Source organism: Onychomys torridus, chromosome 9 (genome assembly GCF_903995425.1).
Source record: "Onychomys torridus chromosome 9, mOncTor1.1, whole genome shotgun sequence".
Classification (NCBI taxonomy): domain Eukaryota; kingdom Metazoa; phylum Chordata; class Mammalia; order Rodentia; family Cricetidae; genus Onychomys; species Onychomys torridus.
In genome coordinates this window covers 5571860-5596406 of record NC_050451.1, presented here as the reverse complement: position 1 = coordinate 5596406, position 24547 = coordinate 5571860, and the positions used below count along the sequence as shown (strand labels likewise).

The window sequence follows — 24547 nt, the reverse complement described above, 5'->3', positions numbered from 1 at the left end:
GAACTCAAAAAGCTAGACAGCAAAATACCAAATAATACAATTAAAACAGATCTAAACAGAGAATTCTCAACAGAAGAATCTCAAATGGCCAAGATACACTTAAAGAAGTGTTCAACATCCTTTGCTATCAGGGAAATGCAAATAAAAATGATTCTGAAATACCATCTTAACAATTGTCAGAATGGCTAAGATCAAAAACACTAATAACAACTTATGTTGGAGAGGATGTGGAGCAAGAGGAACACTCCTCCACTGCTGGTAGGAATGCAAACTGTATTGTACAGTCACTTTGGAGATCGATATAGTGGTTTCTCCGAAAATTGGGGTTCAATCTACCTCAAGACCCAGCTATAGCAATCTGGAGCATATACCCAAAGGATGCTGAAATCATACCACAAGGACACTTGCTCAACTAGATACATAGCAGTGTTATTCATAATAGCCAGTGCTGTGGATATCACTCTGTGTAAATAAAATGCTGACTGGCCAGTAGCCAGGCAGAAAGTATAGGCGGGACAAGCAGAGAAGAGAATTCGGGGAGCAGGAAGGCGGAGAGGGGAGACACTGCCAGCCACCGCCATGACAAGGGAGATGTGAGGTACCAGTAAGCCACGAGCCACATGGCAAAGTATAGAAGAATAGAAATGGGCTAAATATAAGAGAAAGAGCTAGACAAACGGTAGGCCTGAGCTAATGGCCAAGCAGTTTAAATAATATAAGTGTGTTTGTTTTATAAGTGGGTTGTTGGACTAACAGGGCTTGGTGGGGGCTGGAGATAAGGTCTCCAGCTACAAGCCAGAACCTGGGAACAACCTAGATGCCCCTCAACTGAAGAATGGATAAGGAAAATGTGGTACATTTACACAATGGAGTACTACTCAGTGGTAAAACAAACAAACAAACAATGACATCATGAAATTTGCACACAAATGGATGGAACTAAAAAAAAAAAAAAAAAAAAATCATCTGAGTGAGGTAACCCAGACCCAGAAAGCAAACATGGTATTACTCACTCACAAGTGGATATTAGGTGTAAAGTAAAGAATATCCAGGCTACAGTCCACAGCCTCAGAGAGGCTAGACAAGAAGGAGGGCCCAAAGAGGGATGCATCAATCTCCCTGGGAAGGGGAAATAGAAGAGATCTCCTGGGTAAACTGGGTGGGGAAGGGGAATGAATGATGAGGGGATGGGAACATAAGGGGTCCTATTGTGTTTCTGGAAAGGGGAGAGTAATGAAAGAGATGTCTTGATGAGGGGTGGGGTGGCATTTGGGGGTTAGGGAGAAACCTGGTGCTAGGGAAACTCCCAGGAATCCACAAGGATGACCCCAGCTAAGACTCCTAGCAATAGTGGAGAGGTTGCCTGAACTGGCCTTCTCCTGTAATCAGATTGGTGACTAGCCTAATTGTCATCAGAGAACCTTTATCCAGTAACTGATGGAAGCAGATGCAGAGATCCACAGCCAAGCACTGAGTCCTGTTGAAGAGAGGGAGGAGGAATTGTATGAGCCAGGAGGGTAAAGGTCATGACAGGGCAACCCACAAGGACAGCTGACTGAGCTCATGGGAGCTCACAGACTCTAGACCAAAAACTAGGGAGCCTGCATAGGACTGACCTACTTCCTCCACATGTGTGTGACAGTTGTATAGCTTGGTCTGTTTGTGGGGCTCCTAGCAGTGGGATCAGGAACTGTCCCAGGCACTTGAGCTGGCTTTTAGGAACCTGTTCCCCATGCTGGGTTGCCTTACCCAGCCTTGGTGCATGCAGGGGGAGGAGCTTGTCCTGCCTCAACTTGATGAGCCATGCTTTGTTGACTCCCATGGAAGGCCTGCCCCTTCCTAAATGAAGGAGGAGGAGGAGTGGATGGGGGTGGGTAGGTGGGAGGTAAGGGGAAAGAACGGGGGGAGAGGAGAGAGGGGAAACTATGGTTGGTTCGTAAAATAAATGAAAAAATTTAATTTAAAAAAGAAAGGAAGAAACTCGAAGCTTCTAGTACTTTCAAAAGTTCTTTTTGGGGCTCTAACAGGTGGGAAACCTGCTCCAGTACACGAATACATGCGCATGAGTGTCCCTTCACTTTCAGCCAGCCATTTTCCAAGTCTCTCCCTGTGAAGGGCTTGCTCAGATCACTCGTTTCGTTTCTGCACCGTGACTTGGTGAGGGGAGAAATGACAGCACTCCTCATACAGGATTTGTTGTTGCCTTTCAATGTAAGATCATTTATTCGCTGCACAACGAGCTTTTGGAGCACCGCAATACAATATTCCCTGATCTCCCGGGGAGATGTGGGATGGGGAGAGAGAGCAATTAATAATGCCAGAAGCCTTTATTTTGTAGTCTTTTCACCTGGCAAGGCCCCACATTTCATATATAATAATATACTGTAGGCAAGTGGGGAGATCTCAGCCGTTACTGTTGGTGAATAATTCCTTGTTGAATTGTTCTGTAATAAGAAGTCAGCATTCCTGTAGTGCTAACTAGCAATAGCTTTGCTTAGTTCTTAGGTACAGTATGCCTTCTCCACTTTATCCAACACTTTAATGCAGGAAAGAACTGCATAAAGGAAAAAAATGCAACCGCAAATGGTATTCACTTGGAACAAATTTTAAGCACATTGAAAAATTATTTCTTAAGTAGAAGAAAAATTATTAAGATTAATTAAATCTTTTTTTTCAAATATAAAGAATAGACAAATTACTAATATAACTGGACAATGTGGAGCATGCCTATAGCCCTGGCACTCAGTAAGCAGAGACAGGAAGATCATATGGTTAAGAGCACCTTGGATTACACAGTGAGTCCAAGACCAGCCTGAGCAACACAGTGAGAAGCCGCATTACAGAACCCAAAATAAACAGGAAACAGAGCAGGCTTCTTTTTAGATTTGACTTATAAATACGTCTACATGAAGGACTGTTCCAGAAAGAAAACAATTCTTTAGCTACTTTGGAACTTATGACTCATTAAGCTTTTGCCTCAGACTCTCAACTGTTAGGATTACAGGCATGTAATACTGTGCCTAGCTTCTTAATCATTATTTCTCCCATATTTTGGGAAAAAGTAGTGGTAGTAACATCTTGATAGCAAGGATGAAGGAACAGACAGGATTACCCACTTTTCAATAGAGAAAAGACAGTACAAAGCTACCTCACGTGCTTTGAAAGTGTCACATATGGGAAAGAAGTCTGTTTTATCAATCAGTCTTAGATGTCTGCCTCCTACACCCAAACAAGGCTTTTGGTGGCATAAAAACATCAAACTAGTCATGATTTGGGGTCAAAACAAGCCTTTAAAGAAAAAGAACAAAACTGCCTCCTGACAGCTTGTCAAAACCATATCCTGGGAACTTGGTCCTCTGTCAATCCACAGTCAGGGTCTGAAACAAGAGGACTGATGCTGTCCAGATCTTGGGACTTTCTGTCAAAAGCTTTTGTAAGAGGCACATGAGCATACATGGGCAATAACAGCTGTCAACGTGATCTGTTCTGTGTTTTTCTCCAAACTTTTTTGCATTGCATCAACTTAGGAGACTAACAGGTTTTCAAATTTCCTTTTCTGTCAGAAACCTGGCAAGAAGGAAGTCTTAAATATACATATACTTCTGATATTTACCTACCTGTAGCATGCCTCGGCCATTGCCTTCTATGGTACCCTCATAAGTGACATGTAATCGTGTCAGGGGTTTTTCACACCTAGAATATAGAAAGTATTTTCTTAGATAAGCAATTCACAACACACAAATCTGAAAATACAAATGACTATGAACAAACAAACAAACTATGAAATCACCAAGAATCAACCTCAAGAGCCAGAAATAAATATTAACAATCATGGTATTAATTCTCCCAATTTTTTCTCACTCAAATATGCATATTTGCATTAAAATGAGACAGAATATTATTTTACCCTACATGAAACTGAGTTAAGAAATTTCTCAAGACATAAAAATGAAAATATATTGGCCGGGCAGTGGTGGCACACGCCTTTAATCCCAGCACTTGGGAGGCAGAGCCAGGCGGATCTCTGTGAGTTCGAGGCCAGCCTGGACTACCAAGTGAGTTCCAGGAAAGGTGCAAAGCTACACAGAGAAACCCTGTCTTGAAAAACCAAGAAAAAAAAAGGAGAAGAAACTCACTTTCCTATGATGCTTGGCTCTTAGATGGCTATTTTCACTAGTTTGGTAACTAGTGTTTAGGGAGGGTGCCATTGGGATTCTGGTCTATGGAATTTTTATATTAACATTGTTGACAGATAAACCTAGCATTTTAAGTAATTACTCAGGAAGCATAATTATTTTCTTTTTCATAAACTATGGTTACTGAGATATTGGCCTGTGTTACATTAGGTTGATAATTTCATTGTATTACAATGTTTGAAGACTTTTTTCTTAGTAAATTCACCTCCCCAATTGCTTATTGAATAAAAAAGCTATATTAGGATATAATAAATATTTTATATCTATTATTACATATAGATGCTAACTTAAATAGTACTCTTATAATGTTTTTGGAGTAGGTGATGAATAAGCACACAAAGTACACACACACACACACAATTTAGAAGTGCTATTTATTGCTGAGATTTACTAATGTCCCAATTTTATGAGCCCACAAACATTTGTGGCAAAATTCTAGCCTGACAGATAAGCTTAATTAAGATGATTTAATACAACTTCCATTCTAAAAAATTTATTTGGATTAACTCATTTAGAATAACCCACACTTTACAAATGGAAAAGAAAATAAGAAAGCATTTAATTTATTTACTCAAGTTAATAAACAAAAAGCAGTGAGATTTGAACCCAAGTAGCCTCTTGTTGATCAAAAAACAGTATATCATGCTTTTAGAAAAGATTATATAATCTTCTATAGAAAGTCTATAGGTTTGATTCTGTAGTCACACTTTTAATGTACTTTGTTTATCCTGTATGCATGTGTGTTTGTGTGTAGGTTCACTCAATACTTGTGTACCGGTTAGAAGACAACTGTGGGAGCTGGTTCTCTCCTTCCTTCCCTAACGTGGGCTCTGGGAATGGAAGGCGATTAGATTGGTTTTAACCTCCTTTCATGGTCCTAGTTTCCTGGTCATTTTATTCAGAGGGAGACTGCCTGTAAGGATATAAAAGAAAGACAACCAGGCATGCTCCAGAAATCTGTGAACTGTCAACTGGGACTACTTTGGTTGACAACATTTCTCCAAAACTGAAGTTGGCAACCATGTGCACCAGTTCTCACTGTAACTAGGGAATGGCTATAAACTCGGTGTGGTTTGTCAGATAAATCCTTTAACCTCCTAAGAGTTCTCCACTTTAAGCCTCGGCAAATACTCTGCATTCTTGCCCCAAGAATCAAAGATATAGTGATCAACTAAGCCTGGCTAAAGTGCCTGCTAATGTCAAAGGGCTACCTGGAACATGCTAGAAACAGACTCAGGAAAACCTATAACTCCATGACACTCATGCTGTCCCATACTCTTGGCAGTACCAACAATCCTTATCTCTTCTTCATCCATTATTTATGTATTCATTCATTCATTCATTCATTCATTCATTCATGTTTTTCATGACAGGGTTTCTCTGTGTAGCCTTGGTTGTCTGGAAACTAGTTCTGTAGACCAGTCTGGCCTTGGACTAACAGAAATCCTCCTGCCTCTGCCTTCAGAGTGCGGGGATTCAAGGCGTGCCCCACCACTGCCTGGCTGAGTTGTTTGTCTGTAAATGCATGCATTTTCCTGGTCCTGTGGAGCCTGGGAGACCGATTGTAATTACATTCCCCAACTCACTCACGGAGCAGCTAAAACAAACAAGACACCAATAATGTGAATTAAGTTAGAAAACTACTAAGTTAGGTTCTGCCCATCAGAGTTAAAGGGGCAACAGGTCTCACATAGGGCCAGTTACTGTATTCCCTTCACAAAGCAGCCACACCAGTGTCTGCATTTCCACCTGTCCATGGTGATGTTGGGTGCCCTTTATGGTAGTGACAGGCTAGTGAGCACTGTGAAGGATCTAGAAAAAACTGATACCAAGGGGACATGAATAAAACATACTATATTCCTCAGTTCCTGTGTCTCAGCATAGAAGAACAGCAGAGAAAAGGAATGCTCTCTATTCTTGTTTGGACAGGTGACACAGTAGAATGTTTAGTTCTAGGCCACACATTTTAAGAGAAACATGAAATCAAGGTATGTCAAAAGCAAGTTTACGATCCAAGAATGAGTTAGTATACAACTTGTGTCAATGTTAGAAGTAGAGGTCAAGGAAGCAATTTTAAGGTATGAAAAAAGGCCAAATGTTGAAGAACTTTACAAATCCTATTCACTAATTGTAGGGCCAGAAGAAAGTAACCAAGAATAGGGGAAGGGACTTAAAGAAGACAGATGATTTTGGTGAAATACAATGTTAGGTACTAAGCAGCTAACAATGGATGGGACTGTGTTAAAACAATGACTTTCTCATCAATGAGCCTGTCTGGTCTCCATCTATTGAAGGGATGGTAGAGTCACTGGCACTCTAGTGGGCTTCCTGGGACACTTTTACTTTTAGCTCTAACTGCCATGGTTCTTAGTACACTTCTTCCATGGCTCATGCCTTCTTCATGTTCATGTTGGTTTTTCCATCCACTGCTCTCTATTAAGAATCATTTCAATCACTCAGCCTGTTGAAGTTGTCTGACAAATAAACATCTGTGAGGACTAAAGCATCACCTAGGCAGACAAGTCCCTTAAAGTTAACTACCTTAAGAGTTATTCTCCTTCTTCACTAATTGTGAACAATATTACAAACTATGAAAAACATTAGAAATGAGAGATATTTCTTAATGTGAAATATATGTAAAAATGTGCACATTGTGGTGGTATTTTGTGTATGCTTTAACAAATAAAGCTAGCCAGCCACAGAGTTAGCCATAGAGTGCTGTGGATATCGCTCTGTGTAAATAAAATTCTGATTGGCCAGTGGCCAGGCAGGAAGTATAGGCGGGACAAGAGAGAAGAGAATTCTGGGAGGTGGAAGGCTGAGGCAAAGAGACGCTGCCAGCCACCACCATGACAATGAAGATGTAAAGGTACAGGTAAGCCATGAACCAAGTGGCAAAGTATAGATTAATAGAAATGGGTTAATTTAAGATAGAAGAACTAGATAACAAGAAGCCTGCCACGCCATACAGTTTGTAAGTTTCTGTGTGTTTACTTGGTTGGGTCTGAGCGTCTATGGGCCTGGCTGATGAGAGAGATTTGTCCTGACTTTGGGCCAGGCAGGAAAACTCTAACTACAATAGAGGCCAGGCAGTGGTGGCTCACACCTTTAATCCTAGCACTGGGGAGGTTGAGACAGGAAGTGATAGACTGGCTGGAGAAAGGAATATAAGGTGGGAGGAGACACGTTCTCAGAGGCATTCAAGTCTGAGGATCTCTCCCTTTCGGGTGAGGAGATGGCAAGCTGAGACAGCAAGATCAGCTGTCTCTCTGATCTTTCAGCATTTACCCCACTATCTGGCTCCAGGTTTTTATTATAAGACCAATTAGGATTCGTTCAACAGCACACAGTAAAGATTATCATATCTTTCTCTGTATTTAAAAAGCTGGCCCATATTTCTTTAACCATTGGGAATTTGCTCTAGATTAGGAAATGTATTAACTATTTCAGAGTATTAAAGATCTTACAAATGTGGATTAACTCAGACTGGCTATTACTCTCCTCAGCATTTCCAGATAAAACATGAACAACTGTATTACATGGGGAAGCCACCAAATCTGTCGATTGTACACGTGGGGGAAAAAAAAAAAAAATCAAACCTCAAAATTCCCAATCTACCAATTCCAAAACAGTAAATGAGATGTTTTTCTGTATTGTTGTCCTCTAGGAGGAAAAACCATTAAAATATAAACATTGACTGCATGGGGTGTCAGGGAGAACATGGATGCTCCACTTAGTAGCAGCATCTTTATATGTAAAAACTCTCATTTCTAAACAACTGAGTTTCAGAAGTCTAAACAAAGTCAAAGATGAGAATTTTATTTAAAAGACACATTCTAACAATAAGAAGCAAGACGAGTCATTTATGGGAAGAAACTTCTTGGATGCAGGGCAATTAAAGGTTGAAAACCCATCTTTCCAAGAGCTGTAAAAGAATCCTCTTGTGATCAAACAGACCTTGTAATTCTAAGGTTGATCAAGACAGGGTTCCTTTGTGTAGCTCTTGCTGTCTACAGAGATCCACCTGCTTCTGTCTCCTGAGTGCTGAGATTAAAGCCGTGTGCCACCACCACCTAGCTTGATCATTATTTTTATTATTACCTTTCCCATTCTGGAAAATCTTCAAGACTCTGTCTTGTAAACGTCACCAATCCAGTAGGTTCTAAAAAAGTCATAAAAGAGAGCAAACATACAAAGTATTAAATTTTAATTTGACATATACTCAACAAAAGAATCTGACTACAGCACTTGAGAACTAAGTAGAACCAGGAACAGAGGCGTATGTCTGCAACCCCAGTGCAGGGGTAGAAGCAGGATTGCATTAATTCTGTTACACAATGAACTTGCAGACGAGGAGTCCTTAGATACAGAGGTCAAAATAAGGACTAAAAATGTTATCTTCTTAATATTAGGATCGCCTTCCATAAAGCAATAATCCTTCACTAAATAAAACTATAAATAACAGTACAATAATATGTTTTGAGAGCTGGTACTTTTTGGTGATGGTGGTGCTTTAAAAACTAAAAAGGAAGAATTTATGGAAAAAGATGATCTGTTTTTAAAGAAATTAGAGACTCAAAAAATCAAAATTAAATATTACTAATGTAGTCAATAATTTTGGAGAAAAAAATTTTTGGCTAGATTTACTGTGTGTGTGTGTTTTTGTGTTTTTTTTTTTTTAGTCAAAAGCAAAAAAAAAAATAAGACAGCTGGCCAGAAGTAATTTGTGTGCTTCAGACCAAAGAGCAAGCTAAAAGGCTGAAGACATGTCCACTGTCTTCTAGGGGGAAAAAGGCTCTTAAGCCTAAGAAAGAGATGTCAGAAACTATTAGTGGTGACGGTGTTGCGTCCAGTGGAAGGTCAGCAGCAACTTCATTCTTTCATTCTGTGGACAATTCTGCATTTCTGTACTCCCAGTAACATACAGAACAACTCAAATAGATAGGGCAGCAGGATCAGAGCCAAGACGTTTTGATAATATAGAAAGTACAATAGCCTTTAGATTATTTAAGACAAATGTACAACATACCTAAAATCACAAGAAATCAAATAATCCACACACAAGAGAAGCAATGTACACACATATGAAAGCAATGTCTAGCTTATCATTCAATTACTCAGCAGAGAAATGAGGTCATTAAACGTCACTGGCAAACAGGACTACGGGAAAGTGATAGACAACACTGTGGGAAGGCAGGAGAGGGAGGAGAACGGGGAGAGTGATGTGGCTACCCTGACAGAAACAGTGACACATCTAGAGAGCCTGTCCAAGCCATCAAGTTCCAAATGTCTATAACAATCTTGATTTCTGAAGCTACACAGAACACATCAATTCAGAAGACTAGTCCAAGGGGCTGGGGAGTTAGCTCAGTGTAGAGCGCTTGCCTAGCAAGCACAAGGCCCTGGGTTCGGTCCTCAGCTCTGGAAAAAAAGAAAGAAAAAAAAAAAAAAAGAAGACTAGTTCATCTTGCTAGAATTACATCTTATCCATTCTAAAGCCATGTGTTGGTTTTGTTTCTTTCATATATTAAGTTTCTGAAACTAGCATACTATTTTACAGTGGAGCATGGGTCTGGATTAAAATACAACCTTCCCAAAAAGAGACTGGCGTCTGCTTTCCCAGTCACCTTGAGGCCCCGACGGGACACTGGACTAAGTCCTGCTGCAGGCGTTTGCAGAGCACACTGGTGGCAGGATGGCAGGCCTGGAACGTGCAGAAGCTTAGGGTTCAAATGCTCAGAGCTTCTCCCTCTCCTCTATCCAGTCACAGTTGAGATGTCAAAGTTTCTACTCTCTCCTTTCTGCAAAGTCAGGTTGATTTCTCCTTTATCCTCGACTAAGACCACAGATGTTTGGGGTGCCAGTTTTGTGTGTGTGCCAGCTCACCTATGGCAGTCTCCCATTTCTGAGTGTCTTCTTAGAATCATATGGTGTTTCTCCTTCTTATATATATAGACATATAATGTGATGGAACTTCCTACCATCCATGGTGTCTTGGAGTTTAATGCAATAAGGTACTTTAAACCAATTTCTGAAGTCTCTATACAGTAGACTCCAGAAACTCTACTATAAGCTTTCATTCTCTTTCCTTCACCAGAGTCACATCAAGACCTAGAGTAACACTGTGCTATATTTTGACAGAAAAGTAAATTACTATGCATAGTGGGGGAGGGGCAGGAAAGAAGCAACTTTTATTTATATAAATTTATTTATTTATATATAATTTCTTTAATCTAAGTTCCAAAGCTTATGAGGGTTTATATATTTCTAGTTAAACAAACAAAAGCTTTTAAATTTTTCCTCGAAGTAAATGAAGTCTTAAAACTTAGAAAAACAAATTAGTTTTTAGAAAAGAATTATATGATTTGACTCTCAAAATAGAAAAGTCAACTTTCAATAACTTGTTTATATCTAAAACATGTTAGTAAAAATAATTAGTAGCTTGAAACTACATTGGATTACATAATTGTAATTCTAGTACTTAAAGGTGGGGATAGGAGGACTCTGAGTTCAAGGCTAGCCTGTGCTACACAATGAGACCCTGCTCAACAGTTCTCTCTCTCTCTCTCTGTCTGTGTGTGTGTGTGTGTGTGTGAGAGAGAGAGAGAGAGAGAGAGAAAGAGAGACAGAGAGAGAGAGAGAGAGAGAGAGAGAGAGAGAGAGTGTAAACCAGAGAACATTAGGGTATTCCTCAGGCACTGCCAACTTCTATCCATTCATTCATTCACCCACCCATTTACTTATTATTTAAGACAGGGTGTCTCACTGGCCTAGTATCTAGATTGGTAGCTTGTCAAGTAGGTTAGGCTGGCTGGCCAGAGAATACAGGGAATAGCCTGTCTCTGTTATTTCAATGCACAGATTATAAGTGCTCACCATCACACCTGGCTTTTTTTCACATGGGTTCTAGGGAATCAACGTAAGGTCCTCGCCAGCATTTTACCAACTCCCCAACCCAAAGGTCACATTTTTAACAAATCATTATAAATTCTAATTTAGTTGTGTTTCTTATAAGTCTGAAAAACCCTGCATCCTCCTTGACAACTTCTTTCAGTATAGGGTGCAAAATTAAATTAAGTAAGCTATAAATACTATTTTAAAAGTTTGACCAATATTTAGCAACATTGTATTTAAAGGGGTAAATGACCTTAGAAGGATTTCAAGATGATACTGAAGACAATTCTCCAAGCTTGAGGCCCAGAAAGGAAAAAAGCTCATTTCACTTGACCATACTAGACCTGACTTACTCAGCAAGTCTTCTGGCTTTCCTGTACCTTGTAGCAAAGTCTACCTACTGGTAATAGTTAACATATTAAGTATGTATCTTCTTGCTTAATATCTGCAATTACCCTATGAGGAAATTACAATCATACTTCTATCTCACAGATGAGAATCTGCTTTGGGGAAAGTAAGATAGCAAGGTCCCACAGAGGAAGACAGACATGTCTACATTAAGTGTGACTCAGTCTCATAAAATCTACGCAGGACTTAGCAGATGTTGACACAAACTAGAGTCGCCTTGGGAGAAGGAATCTCAGTCAGGGAACTGTCCAGATCAAATTGGTCTGTGGCCATGTCTATGAGACACTATTTTGCTTGATGACTGTTTGGAAGGGCCCAGCCTACATTGGCCAGTACCATCTCTGGGCAGCTGGGCCTGAGCCAGTAAGTAGGGATCCCACGGTATCTGCTTCATTTCCTGCTTAAACTCCTGCCTGGACTTCCCTTAGTGATGAAAGCATAAGCTAAAGTAACCCTCTCCCCAAGCTCCTTTTTGTCACTGTGTTTATCATGGTCACATACCAGGGCAGTGGGGCAGGAAAGAGGAAGGAGAGGAAAAACAAATTATTTTATCTATAAAAAGTAAGCCAGTTAATGCTTCTTTAAATAAAAAGCATTCTAAAGGTATTTTCTGGTCATTGTACTTTCTTTTGAAAGTCATTTAGAGTCACAACAACCCTTGGGTGTGTATTTCAAAGTACAAAGGTCCAATTTTAGATATTGCAGTACACATTTATGTCTATACATAAACAGTATAAATCTAGGACATTATATTAAATCATTATTGTCTAAATGTGCTTAAACAAGCAAATATACTTCAAAATACAAAATATTTATCAGATTATTTTATTTAAATTTTCACCATCATCAAGGAAAATTATAGTTACAAATGAGAGGAATTTACTTTTCTCTGTGACTCTTCGGAAGTAGCAGAAGAGTGTTTTCAGTTTCTCTGGTTTCCTTGATGAGCGCCCTTCAAACAACCTGAAAGAGGCCAGAAGTACAAGGGTTAAATGCTTTTGTAGTTACAAAGGCCAAATCTCTATTTTTAATCAAATACTAAAACTTTTCCAGAATCAGTCCTGGGTCTTTGGAGAGCCAGAAAGCTGATGTGTATCCAAAGGGTATCTAGAGAGGACTCAACCTGCCTGGAACCAGGATCCTTCACAGATAGCTGAGTCAACAGTACTGCTCTCCTTCCACCCATTCCCCCAGCCCAAACAAGGCATTGTCTCATACCCAGTGTTAGTTAGGGCTAGATAGTTACTGTCTTCATGGCAAGTACTCTTTATAATACATACTATATTTATTATGCATAATAAAATGCATAATATTTAGTTATGTACTTAAGCAAAGGGGATCTCAGAGAAGTCCTCATCTTGAGTATTTGTAACAAAGTGAGGGAAATCTGAAAGTCAAGACACAGACATCTGTGACAAGACTGGGACTGAATGATCAGTCTTTGGTAATTAAACAGATCCTGTTCTGTCTTCCTATTAGTCCTGTGTTGAACACAAAATCTCAACAAGGTTCTATTTCAAGATAAGGCCCGTGAGGCTGTGGAGCAGGCTACATGAGGTCAGATGTGAAGGCTAAGTCCTACAAGATTATGTTCCTCAGAAGCAGAGGCAGAGAGTGAGACAGTGAGAAGACATGGTTTGTAAGACATGAGGAACTCTCACCTCACACTCAATCACCCCCACCTTGACCTGGAATGTCTAGCCCCCAAAACTGTCAAAAAATAAACTTTGTCGTTGGAGCCACCAAGCCTGTGCTGTTTTTACAGCAGTCTGAATTAATGCAGATCCTTTGCTTGGTAACAAAAGCCAAGCCTTCTCTGTGCTGCCCAATATCCACAACCTCAATTTGCACTGTTTGATTCTGTTTTCTTTGTAATGGCATGGCATTGTTATTGTTAACACGTAATGCAATTTATCCAGAGGAAAGAAATGCAGGGCTTTAGAAGCACATGACCTGGGTAAATAGTTCATTATAGATTCCACACAAAAGCACACTTTTGGGCATAAGACCTAGCTTTCCAAAGGCATTTAAAAAGCATGCGTAGATTCAGTGGCTATAAATAATGAAGATTTTCTGCCCCAAGTCATTTATTCTGCCTTTAAATCCAGAAAGCCTTCAAGTAAAAGTCTTCTTTAGTAAGTGGTAAAATGGGTACCATTTTTCATGATAAGAAGAACAATCTTATATAAGAATGTAGAAAGGGGCAAGGCAATTCGCAGACAATCCTGCAACTAAAGTGACTTAGAAAATGGAAGGAAATACAGCCAAAGATTCTATGTAGAAGGATCTGAATTCAAGTCAACTTCTGGAGAAACAATGTGTATGACATCACTTAAGAGGAATGCCAATACTGTATGCTCTACTTTAAAAAATAGTTAAGAGTATCTAGAAGATTAATACAAACATGCTTAAATCTAGCTGGCAGCTAAAAAAGAGACTGAAAAAATGAAGGTTTCAGCTTGGTCTTTTCTGTAATATGTCAACTAGAACAAAGTCTGTTTAAATGAAACAGTCATGTGGTAGTTTAATTAAATATCCTATATCAATAAATATGATTTACTAAATGAATACCTTGGCCTCTACGCAAAACCCTTTACTAAAATTACTACTTAAGAATGGAGTATAATAGAAAACACAGCCACTATCCTTATTAGGGACGAACTCATGTACTATACAATTCAACTAAGGGGAGAAATTCTTTAATATGGCTATTATAGAAAGAGGAGAAAATGAGTATCGCTCTTAATGAGTAATTTCCCCATAAGGAAAGATGTCCCATATATGGTCAGCTACTTGCAAAATCACATAAAAGCCCTCATATTTCATAACCGTAATCGCAAATTATTAACCTTAGGAGCTCCCTGGGATCACAGACTTATTATCCTGGCAATATGGACTTTTCTCAAACATTATATTGCTATTATTATCATTACAGATGAGAGTAACTGTTTCATTTTACAAATTTAAATCTTAAAGATACAGACCCAGGCATGGTAGTGCATGCCTACAGAAAGATCAGGAGTTCACGGTCAACTTCAGCTAATGAGTTCAAGGCTAGCCTTAACTACATCACACTCTCTCAAAAGAACCAACCAATCAGCCAAACAGCCAAGCAAAATACTCCCCAATTTCTATAAATCAAGCAGTACCTGAACGTATTACATTCATTCCCTATTCCAAGTCCAATTTCAAATTACTGTGTAACCAAATAAGATTTCTCCATTATTATGTAAATGTCAGTTTCTTTTTTAGAAAGGATTTTTATGTGTCTGCACAAATGTCATGGTGCATGTGAAGACAATGGTTGGAAGCCACTTCTTTACTTCCACTGTGGGACCTAGGGTTCGAGTTCAGCTACCAGGACGATGTGACAAGCACCCTTCTTGCTAAGCCAATTTCCAGCCTTTTCTCACTATTATCATAGTCATCATTGTCATCCTCCTCTTTCACATAGAGCTCTGGCTGGCCTAGAACTTGTGATGTTGACCAGGCTGGTCTCAAGTTCAGAGATCCTCCTGCCTCAGAGTGCTGGGATTAAAGGTGTGACCATTAAGTCCTACATTTCTCATTTTCTTACACAGCCAAGAAGGAACACTCTCTCTGTCTCTGTCTCTCTCTGTCTCTCTCTGTCCCTCTCTGTCTCTCTCTGTCTCTCTCTCTGTCTCTCTCTCTGTCTCTCTCTCTCTCTCTCTCTCTCTCTCTCTCTGTGTGTGTGTGTGTGTGTGTGTGTGTGTGTGTGTGTGTGTGTGTGTGTGTGTGTGAAGTGCAGTCAGGAGAAATAGGTTTAAAATCTTTGTGACAATTCTCCAGTTCGGTTCTGCTATGCATAACCACCCAAATAAATGAATTATTCTATGTTTGTATCATGTAAAAATAGCAGAATTCACTGGAAATGGACAGGAAAAATGTTAACATGAGAATGATATACTACTATCTGAGAACAGACTCTTGAGGATAAAGAGCAAGAAAAACAAAGGAGTTGAGGCTGGAGCAGGGAGGGTAAGAGGGAGGCAGACAGACACAGGCCTGGGAAAGAGAGGTTAAGAGATACAAGAACAGACAGAAAGACATTCAAGGAGAGAGAAAGAAGAGGCAACTAATAGCTATCAAATATCATTAATTTTAAACTTCCCAACATCTTTTCTTTCTAATGCAGATTTTTCAAAGCCCTGGGTATGTATATTTGAAGTGCCTTTTCAATCAGCAACATGTACACTAATTTGTACGTAAGCCAGGCCATAACAGTCCTTGCCCATGTAGGGAAGACATTTACACATTTTACTACATGATAATTACAGATTATTTTTAGAAGACAACAGAAAAAAGCTAGTCAGGCACTCACTTTGTTCTAAACAAAACATTTGGCATTGTCAAGGGAAGAAGTCAGTAAAGGGTCAGAGAGTTATTAATGTGTGTTTTTCCTTCCATACTTATAGAGAAACATCGTTAACTAAAATCTGAGAACATTACTGGAATTAGATTTTACACTCACACACACACACACACTTTTAAATTAAGAATCAATCCCACTGGTATATAGTAAATCAAGTCCAAAACACTATAGCCTTCACTTTAAAACAGAAGCAAGTGATAATATGGGATCTAGCCAGAAAGTCATTTCGGGCTCCTTTGTGAGGCACTCTGCCATATGGCCCCAGCAGCATTTTCAATTCAGGGAAGAGGCAGATGTAAAAGCCTCCTGGGCTGCCCACTGCTGAGACCTACAATTTATCTCTGACCATCTAGTTTCCATGTGATTTCAGAAGCATCAATGCTAATCACATTGGAAACCTTTATATAAATGTTCAGGCTGAGAAAGGCAAGCAGGGGAAAAGGTCAGAAGTATTTAACATAACTAAGCAGGCCTGGAAGAACACAACAATAAATAAAAGAAGGAAGGCTTATTCAATTTATTGACGTCAGCCTCCCACCACATACTTTTACCATTTTTCTTATTCAATCAAGGAGCTAGCCCTATCTCACTTGAGACTGAATACCCCGCCTCCACTTCCCCTGAATTGCCAGAAGTTATAATTGTAAATACAAACCAGCAAGCAGGGAGGGAAGGAGGGAGGAAGGGAGGGAGGGAGGGAGGATGGGAGGGAGAGAGGGAGGGAGGGAGGGAGGGAGGGAGGGAGGGAGGGAGGAAGGGAGGAAGGAAGGAAGGAAGGTAGGAAGGAAGGAAGGAAGGAAGGAAGGAAGGAAGGAAGGAAGGAAGGAAGGACACATTATTAGTTTAACAAAGGGCTTATTGTACTCGATCTTCTAGGAGCTTGGGGAAAAGGGAGCTTTGTTTTCTCTTCCATTTCTTGAGTGTTCTCAGAGTACTCTACTTTGGCAAGGTAGTCAGACATGAAATGCACCACGCCTGGGCAGAAGAGTGTTCCAGTCTCATTCCCGCCCCCCCCCCCCCTTTTTTTTGGTTTTTCGAGACAGGGTTTCTCTGTGTAGCTTTGCGCCTTTCTTGGATCTCGCTCTGTAGAACAGGCTGGCCTTGAACTCACAAAGATCTGCCTGCCTCTGCCTCCCGAGTGCTGGGATTAAAGGTGTGCACCACCACCGCCCAGCTTTAGTCTCATTTCTATAGATAAGTCATATGCTCTCCAAACCTCATCATATACAAACTTCCCTGCCCAGAACTCCCACAGAGAAGGACAGTGAGCCGTAACAGACACATCAGAGGTTATGAATAGTCATCATTTTTGTTGTTTGTTAGGTTAGGGGCTGGAGAGATGACTCAGAGGTTAAGAGAACTGACTGCTTTTCTAGAGGACCCCGGTTCTATTCCCAGCACCCACATGGCAGCTCACAACTGTCTGTAACTCCAATTCCAGGGCATCTGATACCATCACACCAATGTACAAAAAATAAAATGAAAACAACAACAAACCACCTCATAAGAGGAGGCAGGTTACACACTGCTGAAAAGTACTGTCCTGGCAGAGAGCTGAATAGTTGACCTGTGACTTGAATCTTTTTTATTTTTGGAGCTAAGGAGTGGACCTGGGCCTTGCGCTTACCAAGCGCTCTGCCACTGAGCTAATCCCAAGCCTGAAGGAGGAATAAAAATCCCATGGAAAGAAAGGCAGTTCAGAACGTTACAGGGTTAAAACAAGGCAGTTTCCACCTGAGAGTGAAACAGAGGACTTAGCCTGCCTGGTCTCTATAACCGTACACTTAACACAGTGAGGAGTACAATGCTTGCTCGTTGTCTATTTGGGGTACACAGAATAAATATCACCCTCGTAAGCTCAACTACTACTTGAATGTGGAAACACACCACACAATGGACATTTATGCAAATAAAAAGCATGAGACACAGCATGGACACCACCCTGTTTGCCAACAATGGGATTTTAAAGAAATCCTCTTACATTGAGACCATTATTTTTTGGTTGCTAATGCTCCCCTTATTGTTGGTAATATAGACTGATTGTATAACAGGGATTTCCATTCATGTTTGCAAGCCCTTAATATAACTTAAGAATTATGCTAGCCTGAGAGTATGCTTTTTTTGTTTTGTTTTTAGAGACAGGTTTTCTGTGTAGCCCTGTAGACCAGGCTGGCCTGGAACTCACAGATACCCGCCTGCCTCTGCCTCCCAGTGCTGGGATTAAAGGTGTGTGCCACCACCACCTAGCTGAGTATTCTTACATTTAAATAATTTTATATTTTTCATTTGCTTTAAAAATCTTATAAATGTACTGAAATGTCTTAATTTTGATTTAATTAAAAAATTAAAAAATTGGTACTGGAGAGAATTATAAACACATTTCTGTACCGTCATGTCAAGCTGTCAGAAATGCTGCCTGTATATAAGTTGCACTAAAAACAATGCGAACCCATCACCCAGATCTCATTCTCAAATAAAAGAATCAAGGACACTTAGATAATGGTGTTGGTTCCAGGGCTGGGGGATGGATAATATAAACCTAGAACATTTTATGACTCCAAAGGGAAGGCTATGCTCAAAAACAGGATGGGAATTTGCCAAAAGTGCTCAAGAGCCTATTTTTAAACAGCACTAATGACCAAAGAAAAATAGTAATAGCAAAATAAATGATAATTGCATTAAATTTTATGATGTAAAAAAGATCATTAGTCCATTGGAATACTAAAAAAAAAATTGGGGGTTAAGGGATAGCTCTTCCTTACAACAGAATTTCAGTTAATAAACAGAAAATAAAATAGAAAAATTACAATAGGCAAACACTATCATAATAAATGCAGAAAAGATCAACCAACAGATGCTAAATCTAGTGTGGAAAAATGTGATACCACTTGCAGTATTTTATTTTTCTTAAGAAAACATAGAAGGTAAGTTCTTTTTCAGTGGGAGAACCCAGAAGCCATTAACTTGGCCAGCTGAACCAATTCTAAGATGAATTATAAGCCCATTAATGTGAAGGGTTAAGGAGGATGCAAGACCAGTTTTGTGATATCTCTGCCCACAGCCATGACCTAGCCCTGTGCCATGGCTCACACAGAGTCTTAGCAGCAGAAGACTGAAAAAGGAGAACCACTGAGAATCTGAAGTCAGCCTGGTCTATAGAGTGAGACCTTGTGGTTTTGTTCATGTTGTTTTAAAGCATGACCTCATTCTAATTGTGAAATGACATTAGCCAAGTTCAGATGGAAAACATTTTACAGGATAACTAATGAGTAGTCTTCAAGGAGGCCAAAGTCATAAAAGGAAGGGAAAATTCTAAGGAACAGGTTGGAGGAATCTAAGCAGACACATGTAATGTAAGATGCTAGCTAGGTATGAGCTAGATTAGAAAAAAGGGTAACAGAAAATTATAAGATTTCATAAGGCTGTGGATAAGTTAAGCATTAAGCCAGTGCTAACTGCCTAATTGTGATTATTTTTACTATGTACAAAAGATGTTAAAGCAACACTACATGAATTGTACATAGGAATATTTCTGCAACTTTTGTTAAGTCTAAAAGTAAGTTTTTAAGAAACTACACCATTACAAAAAGATAAATTAAAATGAAAGGTTCCACTGTAACATTCTACTTGGAAGATAAAAAGTGACTGCGAGGTGTTGGGGATTTAGCTCAGTAGTAGAGTACTTGCCTAGCAAGTGCAAGGCCCTGGGTTCGGTCCTCAGCTGCGACGTGGCTTTGTGCTTATGTTAAGGCTGTAGCTACCGGGTGCACTGCCTATGCCTATGGTGCACACCCTCAGAAGCAGAGCACACTGTGATTTCAGATGGGAAAGATGGGCATCAGGCTCACCCCAGTGTGAAGGAGGAACACAGGACAGCTTTCTGAAAGTTGGCCTTTACCGGGAAGAAATTCATATTCTAGTCAAATTCCATAAAGATACACTCAGATAAAGCAAGAAAAAGAAGCAAGAGCTGAAGAATTAGCAGTGGGAATAAGGTGGGGAAACATGTTATTTATTTGCCAATAAAGTTTCTTATAATGTTTCTATGTGGACAGATGATAGAATACTCACTTGAAAAGTAGCTGAAGTCTAAATATTTATGGATGTATTAATTAATTAATGATAATGTATAAATCTGACAAATAATTTGAATACTCCTTTGTTTTCCTTAAGAATTATACTGATAAATTAATCATGTCTGTTAAAAAAAGACAAAGTCACTTCATATTTTTTACCCCTCCCACACACAGACACACAGACACAAAATTCCTTCAAGACTTTATATTCTTTTCTTTGAGATAGTTTTACTGTGTAGCCCTGGCTACTCTGGAACTCACTATGTATATGAGGCTGGTCTTGAACTAACAGAGTCCACTTGCCTCTGACCTCCCTCAAGTGCTGGATTAAAGGCATGTGCCACCATGTCTAGTGACTATATTTTTATGTAAGATATTTACAGAAATGAGGGCTTTTATTACCATTTTTAAAATTGCTTCATCACAGGATTATAATGTCAATATATAGAATAAACGTTCCTGTGACTAATCAAGATGGAACACAAGCATTTGGAAGAGGACAGTCTAAGAACATGGAGAGAACACAGGCACTGGAGTAACTGAGATGAAGCCTGGTTGTGATTAACTGCCTCTAGGACTCCAATCAAGCTCTTTACCTCTGTGAACTTTAATTATCTTGTCTGAAAAATGGTCAAAACATCACCTGAATAAAATGCTCATTAACTCTATGATAAGTCCCTCAAACATATTCGTTTCTTCCACTCTTCACAAGGTACTCTCTGAAAACATACCGATTGAAGTTAATGTCTGGGTAACTAGAATACTCTGATTTCATCTTGGCATTCCGTCGGGGGAATGTGCAGAAGAAAGCATTAGCTAAAAGACTGGCGATCTGTTCCTGCGACATTGTGATAGAATGATTCATCTTCTGTTTCAGGAGCGGTATTGGCTGATGGAGGAAACAAAAGTACAGATGAGAAAAGCAATAATTAGTTTAGCAATTTTGAAGACAGAGATACCAAATTGCATTTTCTAAATTAAGGCAGGAATAATTTCAAGCCATTCTTGAGTCCTTAAATCAGCAATACTGTTAAAGTCAAGGGCTGATATCAGAGAGGATTAGAAAAATGTACTCATTCGAGAAGGTGCTGATTTCTAATCATAATGATACTGAAGAGCACACAAAATATTACCTACCAGGGAAAAGCAAGACTGCCTGAGCAAATAGACATTAACAAATTACCCTTGTGATGAAAATCAAAACTAGATGGAGTAAAAATACAATGTGAACTATACTGTATATAGGTTATGTTCTTACATTAAAAATGGTGGGAGTGCTGGGCGGCAGTGGCGCACGCCTTTAATCCCAGCACTCGGGAGGCAGAGACAGGTGGATCTCTGTGAGTTCGAGGCCAGCCTGGTCTACAGAGTGAGATCCAGGACAGGCACCAAAACTACATAGACAAACCCTGTCTTGAAAAGCCAAAAAATTTATTTATGGGTTGGGAATTTAGCTCAGTGGTAGAGCGCTTGCCTAGCAAATGTAAGGCCCTGGGTTCTATTCTCAGCTCCCCCCCCCCCCCCAAAAAAAAAGGTGGGCTGAAGTACTTTTTCGTAGTCCAAAATAAAATAATTAATATGATTGAATATTTATAAGTCATTTCCCTATTCTAAATCAAAGTGCACACTGTTAATTTCTTTATGAGAACCAAACCTAATTTTACAAAAGTATTTAATAGAACACGTGAAAACTGCTACACAGAACTATGTGTAACTTGTAAAAATGAAGGCATTTTCTATATAATAAAACACCCCAAGTCAAGGAACATTTTCCTTCAGTTTTTTGCATCTAAAAATGTCTTCTTGTGGCAACCCAAACGTCATGACTACATAGGACCTGAGCACTGTTTCCAATGTGTTTTGTTCTAATTTAAACGCTTACACTGTGGTTTAAAAACATGCTGCTGAGACAAAAGAGCATCTACCAGTTTCCCATGAGTTGTTAAGTTCAAAACAGTCCCCTTGAGGCTTTAGAGATCTGTCCTTCTCCCTTCAGCAGTGCTCTGAACCAAGAGTGCTGGTGTCCACACAGATCTCAAGCCAGCTGCCTCAAGTGAACTATGGCCATCAGCCCTCAGGCACCACCCCGCAAACTGCACTCAAGGAAAGGCAGTTAAGACAGCAGGACTGCATTTTCCTAGTCAACAGAAAACACACACCAGTGTGAGAACAACAGTTTGATGGCAAGAATCTAAAGAAAAAATCAAAGGTAAGCAACAGGGAAAGTAACGAAACTTTACACACCAGGAGGTAGCTGTCATCTCTTAAAAGACAGAGAACCAAACAATTCAAATGGATCTCTATTTTCTTTGCAAAACATTTATTTGCAAGTCAGCTCTGAGGTCAGGCCATGCAACCAAGAACTGCTAAACTAATTATTGCTTTTCTCATCTGCACTTTTACCAAATTATTCATAAAAATGACTTCAAAAATTAGTAAATATTTTAGGCTTAATTGACTTGACACACAATATTTCTTATCCTCTGTCAAATAGAACTTTAAAAAAGAATAAGTAGTTTCCTCTTTCTTGGTGAGAAGAAATTCATAAAACACACACTTGAGGAAACAAGAGTAGAAGTCTTACTGGCAAGTGCTCAGCTAGAAAAAGAAAGAGGCTAAATACCAAACAACAATATATTTCAGAACTTCCAAAGTCTGATTCCTTTGATTTTCTTTTTTAGGAATCTTAATATCCTCTTAGGTTTGGCCTGTAGTGTGTTAATATGGCAAATCATTAAATACAAGCATATGCAATTTAACTTGTTAAAAACATATCTCGCTGGGCGGTGGTGGCGCACGCCTTTAATCCCAGCACTCAGGAGGCAGAGCCAGGTGGATCTCTGTGAGTTCGAGGCCAGCCCGGTCTATAGAGTGAGTTCCAGGAAAGGCGCAAAGCTACACAGAGAAACCCTGTCTCAAAACAAAACAAAACAAAACAAACAAACAAAAACCCAAAAACAAACAAACAAAAAAACATATACATCTCTACCTCAAATTAAAATGTTAATTTTTTACAACAGAGCATGACTTTTCTGTAAAGAACAGAGCATGGGATTAAGACTTTCTTCCTATCAGTATTCTAATGAAAGAAGGAAGGTATTCTAAGCCACGATAAAAAGCTAGACAGACATTACTTAACAACTTATTATAACTTACTGATTTAAATTATTTTGAAGAATAAATATTTCATGAAATAAAATATGGACACCTCTCTTACAGCATGCGAGAATGCAGCAAAGGAGTGTATCACCCATGTCTAAAGAGTAGGCACTGTCCTTATGAGCCAAACACTGAATTAAAAGAGTATTTAACTGAATAAGCTTCAATGAAACCCCGAGACACAAGAGGATCTCCCTTCCAGGAGAATATCATCTAGTGGGAGAAAACAGGTAAAGCCACGAATCAAAAACAAGGTGGGAACTATGAGCTGAATGCTCCAAGATGATCCGGTTCCCCGGGAAAGCAGGAAGGCTTTGCAGCAGCAGTAGCAAAAGAGGGCTAGGAAGTAGGAGGAGCTTCACAAGGAAAGAGAGCAAGAGGAAAGGAGAGACAGGGAACAGTAGCAAGCAGCTTCCAAGACAAATAACAAGAACCTTTTAAAATACATTCTCTATCTGGTAATGTAAACTTTATTTCAGACACAATGCATTGCTGAGGTGTACCAGATTCCAGCAGCCTTGGAAACCCCACCACAGAATGCTAATGAGCATGGCATAAAGAAGAGTATGCATTGGTCCTTGACTGCGGAGAACATGGCCCAAAGTAGGCATCTGGCATGTCTAGGATATTTGGGGCTGTCCTCAAAGACTGTGCTTATAGCTCTGGGTGTGCAATGAGTGGTATCATCCCATCTACCCAGAAATGGTCCAGCCTAAAATAGCCACAGGGCCCCCATGGAGCAAGTGTTAGCAGAATCCTGGCTAGCATCAAAGTACAAGGAAGCTAGCCCTAGAAATAGAAGACAAAGACAAATTCAGACCACTGTGGTGAAAAAAACACATGAAGAAAACTATGAAGAGCAAAACAGCAACCTTCTGAAGAGTTTAAAACTATGTTCACAAGATCCTTAATACTTCTCCTTTAGGATGCTCCACATCCAGATACACACAGGCAGTACCAATTAAACTCAGTGGGAGAAAAAAAAGAAAAAAAAAAAAAGAGTATATGATGTTGAGAGGGCATCTGAAAGGAGGCTGTGGGAGGAGTGAGGGTGAGTATGATCAAAATACACTGTTTACATGTATGAAATTCTCATAAAAATAATAAAGATTACATTAAAAACAGAACAACTGGAGGAGTCTAATTTCTTTCCCATTGGGAATGGCCTAGACTAAGTGACTAGCTTCCAATAAGGAGAAAGATAGAAGTGACACCGGATGAGATCTGGCCCTAAAAAGCACTACAGCTTCCCTGCTTTCTCCTTTGCACGGAGGAAGGCAGCAACCAAGTCCTGAGGACCTGGTCAGCATTTGGAAAGGCTCAAGGGAGGCTCCTGCAAAGGTGTAAGTGAGGCTCTAGTCAGCTCAGTCCCCCCTAACACCTTGACTGCAGCCACAAGAGAGAGGAGCCACAACTTACTT

The 24547-nt window shown here is 39.7% G+C and overlaps 1 protein-coding gene across 3 annotated transcripts in view; it reads right to left on the bottom strand.

Moving 5' to 3' along the window:
* Positions 1–24547, bottom strand: part of Parg (poly(ADP-ribose) glycohydrolase) — a 114256-nt gene that overhangs the window by 41323 nt on the left and 48386 nt on the right. For all 3 annotated transcript variants that reach the window (XM_036198836.1, XM_036198838.1, XM_036198837.1), the window contains exons 9-12: positions 20699–20856; positions 12382–12461; positions 8298–8358; positions 3618–3693 (exon numbers count right to left, since the gene is read on the bottom strand). In XM_036198836.1, the coding sequence (XP_036054729.1) occupies positions 3618–3693; positions 8298–8358; positions 12382–12461; positions 20699–20856 (375 nt within the window). The remainder of the gene's footprint in view (positions 1–3617; positions 3694–8297; positions 8359–12381; positions 12462–20698; positions 20857–24547) is intronic.